The 9,754-nt window shown below is 31.6% G+C and overlaps 1 protein-coding gene across 1 annotated transcript; it reads right to left on the reverse strand.

Annotated features, from left to right (window-relative positions):
* Positions 1–407: 407 nt before the first annotated feature.
* LOC129971877 (uncharacterized) lies at positions 408–9,754 on the reverse strand. The gene is made up of 5 exons (XM_056085856.1): positions 9,479–9,754; positions 6,049–8,080; positions 5,837–5,958; positions 5,026–5,383; positions 408–448 (listed from the first exon to the last, which is right to left on the reverse strand). The coding sequence occupies exons 1-5, from the start codon at positions 9,752–9,754 to the stop codon at positions 408–410; spliced, it is 2,829 nt and encodes a 942-aa protein (XP_055941831.1).

Below are 9,754 nucleotides of genomic sequence, written 5' to 3' on the forward strand. Positions count from 1 at the left end.
TCACTACTTTTGAGGTTGGTTTCATCTATAATGCTCCAAAAACTAATGTAATTCATTTTTTAATATTAGAAAATATAAACATTCTCTATCCTGGGTATATTGCTGTGAAGTATATTTTAAAGCGGATTTCTACTATTACAGAAATAAGAGTCGATGCATATAAGAATTAATTTTTGAAAATCTTATATTCGCATTCAACAAAATTTATGCATGTGACGTCACAGTTCTCAACATATGACTTTATGGCGGTCAGTCTGAAACAGCTGAACGAACATTCGGTAGATTTCGTATCCGTATTTATACTATTCATGCCGTATTCATGTCGTGAACTATTTTTGAGTTGCCTTTGTCTTTGATATATTTTTCTTAGCTGCATATATCTGAATATATGCACTAAATTAATGAAGTCACGGTGCATCAGTAGCATCAGCTTCTGATTTGGTATGAACTGAAAAAAGTATTCAATTAATTCTCACTTCAGGTGCTTTATCTCAAATTGTCCACCGGTATGTTTTTAGTTAGTTTATAGTTAAACATCAACTGAGGAATTTTCACTGCTCAGCGGTCAAATCGATATTCTCCAGATCAAACCGGTTTCATATTTCTCCTGTTTTTGCGTCCTTTTTTGATCATCCGATAACGGATGATCACATTCTGATCAACTGTTTTTCGGAAGCAGTTGCTGACTTGTGATGATTTCGAGATGGTGAAAGTAATGAATAAAGAATCTAATATCTTTGTTTTCCTGTATTTAAACTGAAATTGATCGTTTTTGTTCATACAAGAAAAGTATTAAAATAGTATTTTGGAGAAAATAAAAATTATTAGGTAATTTATTAAACATTCTTGCTTTGAAGAGAAATCCAGAATTTTATTATCAGTACGTTGTTAATTATAGTACAATTTTTTAAAAGTAAGATTAATCCATAAATATGTTTGAAAGTTTTGTTCAATTCTACAAAAATTTGCTATTAGGTTTTATTTAAAATTTATTTAATTATCTATTACCAAAGTAGAGTTTGAGGTTTTTGAATTATATAAGTAATTGATCATAAATTTCAAAGTTATATATTATCATTAAAAACTGATGTGGTATGTATGTGTTATAAAGTTGTTATATAAAAACAAAGCCTGAAGTCACATTTATGTATTCAAATCTTTTTAAAATATTATTTTGTAGCACTGTATACTTCAGCTATAAAATTTATTAAATATTTATATTGCTGTCTGTATAATTTTTAGTTTATCAATAGTAAATTTTGTGGATTTCCATTGTTTTGGAGGCCATAAATAAATTTGCCTGGTGATGAATTCACAGGATTGATTTTTGCACTATGAAACTTTCCTGTGTGATCTGTTTCCATGGCTACTTCTAATTATAATTTTTCCGACATTAGTGAATAAGTTCTTAGAATTAAATATCATGTTATACTATAGTGCATTTCATTAATTAGTGTTTTAAAAAAATATATATAGATCATTTTATTGAAAAACAAATTTTTTATTATCTTTATTGTGTATTTTTCATTTTCAGTTCTTATAAAATTGCAGTAATTAAAAAAAAAATTGGTGGAATGGATAATGCTAAAATGGATATTATAGCAAAGCTGTTTTCTGTTATGTATTATTACGTTTAAATAATGTATCAGCATTATATATATTGTATTCATTATGATCTTTATTGTGTGAATTAATTAGACTTTTTAATTGTTGCTTGAAAGGGAAAAATATGCTTATTATTTATATTTATAAAAATTTGAATATGCAAAAGAAAAGAAAGCAGCTATGCCCGAATAAAGATCACATAATTAAAAGCTTCTACAGTAGGATGAGGAGCTATTTTATGGAATATTTTCATAGGTATTCTATGGAATTAAGCCCAGATCATTTGTTGCCTCTCAGAACATAATAATTGGGATCAGAATTTGATTCATAATTTTAATTGTACAAAGCTATGCTTGAAAGTTTGTCAAAAAAATATCAAAAAATATTTTATCATTATGAAAATTTAAAAATGCATTTTTTTATATTTTTTAAATTGTATATTACTTTTTTTAACGAAAGTAATAAATTTCCATAATGTTTAGTTGTAGCAATACAAATGTACGAGCAAAAGTTTTTAACAACAACAAAAAAAATTCCTATATTATTAATTAACATTAACTTAAATTAAAAATCAGAAAATAAATATTTCACAAACACATTCATGAAGTAACAGGATTTGAAATATAGTTATTTTATTTGTGGAAAGTCATATGAAATAAAATGTCTTCATTTGAAAGAAATGAAAATGATATTTGAAAGAAATGAAAATGATATTTGAAAGAAATGAAAATGATATTTGAAAGAAAATGATATTAGGAAACTGACAGGAGAAAAATTTTTGAGATAGTTTTGGTCAAAACAATTTACTATCATAAAAGTTGGTTTAATTTACAAACAAGTGTTCTTTTCTTCCAGTATTTAAGTGTAGGTTTCTAATCCATTGTTAAGCGCACAAGACATTCTTAACTAAAATATTTTTTAAATGTTCTAAGAATTTGTTAGTAAAACCAAGAGAATCAGTTTACTTCATAGTTTGAAAAATGTAAAATTTATTAAAAATTCATGGAAAATATAGAAGTTTTTGAGAAGGAACAAATATGAAACATTACTGTTATATATATATATAGAGAGAGAGAGAGAGAAAGAGATTTCTGTATATTTTCGTTTCTTGTCGTCTACATTTTCATTAAAGTATTTTATTTTCACAACATTTTCTTTTTGCTGAAGTTTTGAAGATCCCGGCTTCTACACACATTTTTCAAGTCTCGGGACAAACAAACGCCGTTTTTTTTTAGAATTAAAAGTATAGTTTTTCACAATTATAATAAAGATTTATTCAGTGCCATTTTTTTAATGATTTAAAAAGAATTCGTTCTATAGTTTTCTATATGTGTTAATTTTTTTAAAAAAATTGAACATATTTGATAACAAAAAAAAAAATAATAATAAAGGAAATTGTAATTTAAATTTGTGGCTTGCCATTTTCTTATTAATTTAATATTTTTAAATAAAAGAAAGCATTTGTGAATTCTTATTTAAAAAATTTCCATAATACATAAGGAATATGTAAGTATTTGAATTCTCCCAATTGAAATTTTCTGAAAACATTACATTAAAAAAAAAATTAAGACATTATATTTAGGATTTATTTCCAACATAGCAAAAAAACAGCAATAAATAAAATACGCTTCGTGCAATTGCTTTCATCAAAATATATATTACGAAAAAAGTTGGGACATTTTATTATTTTGGAACAAAAATTTTCTGAATGGTATTCATTATTCAATAGAGGAAGAATTGCTGTCAGCTAAATGGAGGCGTTTTTATTAAAGTGAACTCAGTTATGGGAATGCTAACATATATTAAGGCCAAAGAGTTGGCAATTAAAGTCACTGATTTAACGTTTTCTCTGCTGTGCTTTTTTTTAAAAAATTCGTCACTTTTTTTCCCCCTCATAAGATTATAAAATTTTTTTACTTCTTTTTTTTTTTTTTTTTTTTTTCTCTGCAAATACTATGTAGATTCGGGCGGGGGGACTTGACGTGTATTTAAATCTAGCGAATTACGTATTCATTCTGGAAATTTTGAAGTATTAGTCTCTTTAAATGTGTTATAATCAAATGCATATTGTGCATAGTAAGTTTTTGTTATGTATCACGCGTTTATATTTGCAATATTCAAATCATAGATTGTTTCAGGAAATTTAAGATCTATCATTCTTAGGATTTAACGCAAGTACTTCCTTCTTCGAAAAAAAAAAAAAGCTTGGGATTTTTTAATCTTTTTGTATTCATGCTGATGAAAATGTGCGTTTTATTTTTATCGGCATAAAATATTTTGAAAACATACCGAATAATATATATATATATATATATATATATATATATATATATATATATATATATATATATACAGTAGACTCCCGATTATCCGCGCCTGCCACAAAGAGCTTCCAAGCAAAGAGAAAATGCTTCCAAAGCAAGAATCAAACACAAATTACTGATTTCTTCAAAAAGGTGTAATTTTACAGTTATGCTTTTGTAATTACATAATACATTATAGTTGTTATGGCCATCGATAGCTTAGTTTTTAGAAAATTCAATCACATATAAATGAAACACAAACTCGTGGACTGTATCTCTCTTTGTTTATTCTCAACACTCCTGACACACCCTCTCTCTCGGGTTTTCACACACACTCCCCGGTTATATGATTTCACCACTTGGTGGCGCTACAAATTTAGTAGGCGGAGCGTTCTGCTGACTTATTGGCGTCAACATTCCGCCCCCCTTGAAATATCATTTCAAAATCTCAACATTACAGAAATAAAAATTTAACACATTACTTAATTAGACAATGCAAAAATCAAAATCTTGCACAAGATACAAAAAAATTACACTTTAAAAAAATTTGAATATTATATACAAAACATTTCTGAAAAGAAAATATATGCGATATTTCAATATGTACAATGAACAACTTAAATATACATTATATCATTTTAAATACTAAATATAATAATTACACTAGATATACATTTATTTTATTCACATGGTAACAAACAAATTTTTGAAATTGCTCTTTTCGTGACTCCTTGTGGAGTTTTTATAAGTACTACTCTGACTTTGCCGTCTGATCCATAAATTAAATCTTGTATTCTTCCCATTGTCCACTGGCAAGTGGGAAGATTATCATCTTTTAAAAGAACAATAGAATCCTTTGAAATGTTTTGTTTCTCAAACTGCCATTTGTGTCTGGCTTGCAAATTATTTAAGTAATCTAATTTCCATTTTTTCCAAATTGTTTGGATCATTTTGCTCAATCTTTGCCATTGAGATAAAAGATTATCTTTTCTCTCTGAATAATCTGGATCAGGAATACAATTTATGGGACGGCCGATTAAAAAATGGCCTGGGGTCAAAATTTCAAAATTGTTTGGATCTGATGACAAAGGTGTCAGTGGGCGACTGTTTAGAATACCTTCAATTTGAATAACAATAGTCAAAAACTGTTCCATTGTTAAACGCGCATTACCAACAACTCTCTTTAAATAGTGTTTGAAAGATTTAACACCCGCCTCCCATAAGCCACCGAAGTTAGGTGACCTTGGTGGAATAAATTTCCATGTCACTTGTTCAGTTGTTAAGTAATTAGCTAATGGCTCTGGGGGTCTACCAATCATATTTTGCAAACGTTTCAAATCTGAATTGGCCCCTTTGAAATTAGTTGCATTATCAGAACAGATAGAGGAACTAACACCTCTTCTGCTAAAAAAGCGCTTTAAAGTGGCAATCATTGCCTCTGCAGTTAAGTCAGTGACTATTTCCAAGTGGATTGCCTTAGTAGCAAAGCAAATGAAAACAGCCACATAACATTTTTGATAATTGCCTTTCCTCTGACCCTTGTATTTAATATAGAAAGGTCCACAAAAGTCTATCCCAACATGAGTAAAAGGATAACTAGGTTTAACTCTATTGGTTGGGAGATTTCCCATAATTTGGGTTACCGTTCTAGGTTTAGTTTTAGCACAAATAACACAATCATGAATAATTTTTCTGGCTGTATTTCTGCCAGATAAGGGCCAATATTCCCGTCTTACCAAATACAACAATGTTTGTGCACCAACATGCAAATATTTAAGATGAAAATATTGCATAACTAACAACGTGAATTTGTGATTCTTTGGAAGTAATATGGGAAACTTTTTATCATATGATAAATCAGAATTATTTAGTCTTCCTCCTACACGTAAGACACCGTTTGGGTCTAGAAATGGGTTCAAGCAACTTACCTCACTCTTATTAACATTTTCACCTTTTTTGAGGGCTTTTATTTCACAATTAAAGGCAGCTAGCTGAACAAGTTTGACTAAAGTTAACTTGGCCACCTGCAGTTCCTTGGTGGTTAAAGGACCTGACATTTTGCTCGAGTTTCTCAAATTATTAATAAATCTGAAAATAAAGGCTAAAATTTTAATTATTTTATAAAACTTATTTGACACACTAAGTATATTATCTAAAAATGATGAGTCCACAGCTGAAATTAAACAGAAATTAGTCGGATTTTTGAGTTCTGCTAAATAAAGTTTCTCAGAAGAAACATCCCTGTTCTGCACAGAACTGTCCAATGAATCGTGGATGTCGTCGCAATCACCAGGAAAGTTCACAACCAGTTCTTGGAGAAAGGTTGGACCAAACCACCATAAGTCACTTTGTTGCATTCTCGTTGGATCAAGTCCTCTTGAAATGACGTCAGCGGGATTTTGTTCGGAAGGAACGTGATGCCACTGATTCATTTCTGTGGATTCTTGAATAGTAGCCACTCTGTTCGCAACAAATGTTTTTAAGTCTCGTGACTCTTTTCTCATCCACGAAAGCACGATTGTAGAGTCCGAATAATACGATACTGGCGTAATATCCATTTTTAATGCATTTTTTACCTTCTGCATCAATTTGGTGAGCAGAACGGCACTGCATAATTCTAAACGAGGTATAGTTACCTGCTTGATTGGTGACACACGAGATTTACTCGCGATTAGCTTCACTTTCACTTCACACGCTGAATCGACTGTTCTGGCGTAGATTGCAGCGCCATATGCCTTTTCAGACGCGTCACAGAATCCATGAAGCTCATTCACTTCCGCGTTTGGAATGACAATACATCTTTCTATGTTAATGTCATTTAAGTTTCTTAAAGATGTTACAAACTCTTGCCATTCACTAGCTTCTTTCTCGGGAAGCATTTCACCCCAATCGATCTTGAGCAACCACAATTGTTGCATGAATATTTTTGCCTTCGTGATCACTGGCCCAAGTAACCCAAGTGGATCAAAAAGTCGGGCGATAAGGGATAAGACCGACCTTTTGGTAGGATGGGCATTATGCTGTAAATCTACTTTAAAGGTAAAGCAGTCAGTTTTAGCCTTCCAGGCAATCCCTAAAGTCTTAATTTCATCTGTAGATGAGAGCTCATACTCTTTCTCAGTAGCAGGAATAAGCTCGGACGTATTTCCACACCACTTGTGTAATGACATCTGGGCAGTTTTTAGAATGCCAACAAGTTCATGTTGCAAAGTTTTTGTCTCTTCCAATGTACTCGCTCCACTTAAAACATCGTCCATATAAAAATCATGGCACAAGACTGATGCAGCACTTGGAAAGTTTTTTACCTCGTCAATGGAAATTTGCTTAAGTGTTCTCATGGCTAGATATGGAGCACTAACCGTTCCGTAGGTAACCGTATTTAGCTGATACGTTTTAACGGACTCATTAGCTCCCTCTTTCCATAAAATTCTTTGTAGATTTCTTTGACTCTCATCTATATTGATCATACGATACATCTGACGAATATCTGCAGTAAATGCAAATATATGTTTTCTGAATCTAATTAGCAATGTAAATAGATCGTCTTGAATCACTCCGCCGTTATACTGAATTGAGTTGAGCGATTTTCCACTACTAGTCAAGGTGGACGCATTAAACACAGTACGTAGTTTAGTCGTCGTTTTTTGAGGCCTATAGATGCCATGATGAGGCATATAATATGTCACTTCAGGTTCAACACTTTCATCTTGTATCTCGCTCATGTGGCCTAACTCCTCATACTCCTTCAGAAAATCAGAATACAGTTTCAGATATTTTTGGTCTCTAGACAGGCGAGTCCACAGCGATTCGAGTCGTTTCAGAGCAATATCTCTTGAATTCCCTAGACATGACCAATGCTCTTTAAATGGCATCGCCACAGTATATTTTCCTGTCCCATCTCTTCTATGTGTTCGCGCATAATGCTCCTCACAAATAGCATTCTCTTTACTTTTAGGTAATTCATTACCCATTTCCTCAATTCGCGCATAATGCTCCTCACAAATAGCATTCTCTTTACTTTTAGGTAATTCATTACCCATTTCCTCAATCTCCCAAAATTTTCTCAAGTTTGAATTTAATTCTTCTGCTCCACATATTAAACCGCAATAGTTAGAATTAAATTTAACTGAACTCGAAACGCTTCCTCCTACAATATACCCAAATACAGAGTCCTGTAACGTCAAATTCTCCTTTTTAGCATTTAATTTTCCCGGCTTTATTATTTTATAAAAGTATTCAGCGCCAATTAAAATATCTATTTTGCCCGGAATATTAAAATTAGGGTCCGCAAGGTCAATTGATTCTGGCATATTTACACGCATATCTATCCTCTTATTCGGTATTAAATCCGTTATTTTTGATACCACTAACATTGAAATATTTCTTTCGAAACTTTTATTTTTACTAGCCACAATTGCTGTTACTCTGCGATTAACTACAAGCGAGGCATTATTAATACAAGAAATAGATTGATTTATTTTTTCACTTTGGAGTCCTAGCCTCTGCATGCAATTCTGACTCATGAGGCAGCACTGTGAGCCGTTATCCAAAAGACACCTTACTTCCTGCCATTGCGAACATCTGTCTTTTATCAAACATCTTACAGTCGACAAAACAACATTCTTGTTTACGGTTAGATTCGTTGCGACAAAGGTCGGACCCCACTCACTGGGGGAAACCGAACCCCGTTCCGAATTTCTCCCCTCCGATTGCGACTTATTTATGACTTCGGTGGTTTTTACATTCGTAGACAAAACATTTTTTGCTTCTTTCGAAAAGTGTATTAACTTGTTGTGAGCTTTGCCACAGAAACAATTTCTAAACGAACACTTTTTAACGCTGCAATTAGGCGATAAGTATTTGAAGCAGACGTTTTTATTTTTTACTACCTCTACGCGTTCTAGAACCGAAAGTCTTTTAAATTGAGGACAAGCATACAAAGGATGATTCTCGCTTTTTAGACATAAATCGCAATTTTTATTTTTCATCTCATTGAAAAATACTTTTGATGCTGGTTTAAATTTATTGCTATAATTTTGCCCTCTTCTCATCTCATTAATGGTTTTGCCTTTGGAAGCAAAATAAAGATCACATTCTTTTCCTAACTCGAGAGGTGTAAACCACTTTTGATTTTGCCTAATATTAATATGAGTTGCTGTTTCTTTATCCAGCGTTTGGAATAATTTATCCGAAACTATCAATTGTTTTAGGGTCTCAAAATCTGTAACACCCCTTAATTTTAAATAATATTCGAAACTCGTCATTAAGCGTGACGCGAATTGAACATGAGTTTCATTATCTCTAGTAGCATATCTAAAATTCTCTAAAACCGCTCGCGCCGTTGGCTCGAATTCTCTTAGTACAATTGATTTAATTTCTTCATAATTATTTAAGTCTTTCTCAGCAATATAAGTTAGGATATTAGAAGCTCTTTCTCCTAATAAATTTAATAAAATCTCCGCTTTATATTTTTCAGGAACCTTTTTAGTATTAAGTGCTCTCTCTAACGAAGTAAAAAAGAAACCCCAATCCTGAGCTTTGCTCGGTGGTTTAATACACAATATTCTCACAGACTTTAATAAGCTATCCAGAGACTCTTCTGGTTCGGTTTTACTCTCTACATTAACGGAAGTCTGAGTACTATTTTCAGTAGCCCTTAATTGCGCTAATTGTAATTCTATTTTAGCTCTCTCTAATCTAAGACGCTCTAGTTCTATTTCACTATCCTGATCGGATTTTTGGTTTCTGTTCCCTATTATTTGATCTACAGCATCTTTAACAACTTCGTTGTCATTTTTGTACACATCACTCTCCTCAATTAAACGTATTATTTCACTCTTTTTCAT

The sequence above is a fragment of the Argiope bruennichi genome, chromosome 6 (genome assembly GCF_947563725.1).
Source record: "Argiope bruennichi chromosome 6, qqArgBrue1.1, whole genome shotgun sequence".
Taxonomy (NCBI): Eukaryota; Metazoa; Arthropoda; class Arachnida; order Araneae; family Araneidae; genus Argiope; species Argiope bruennichi.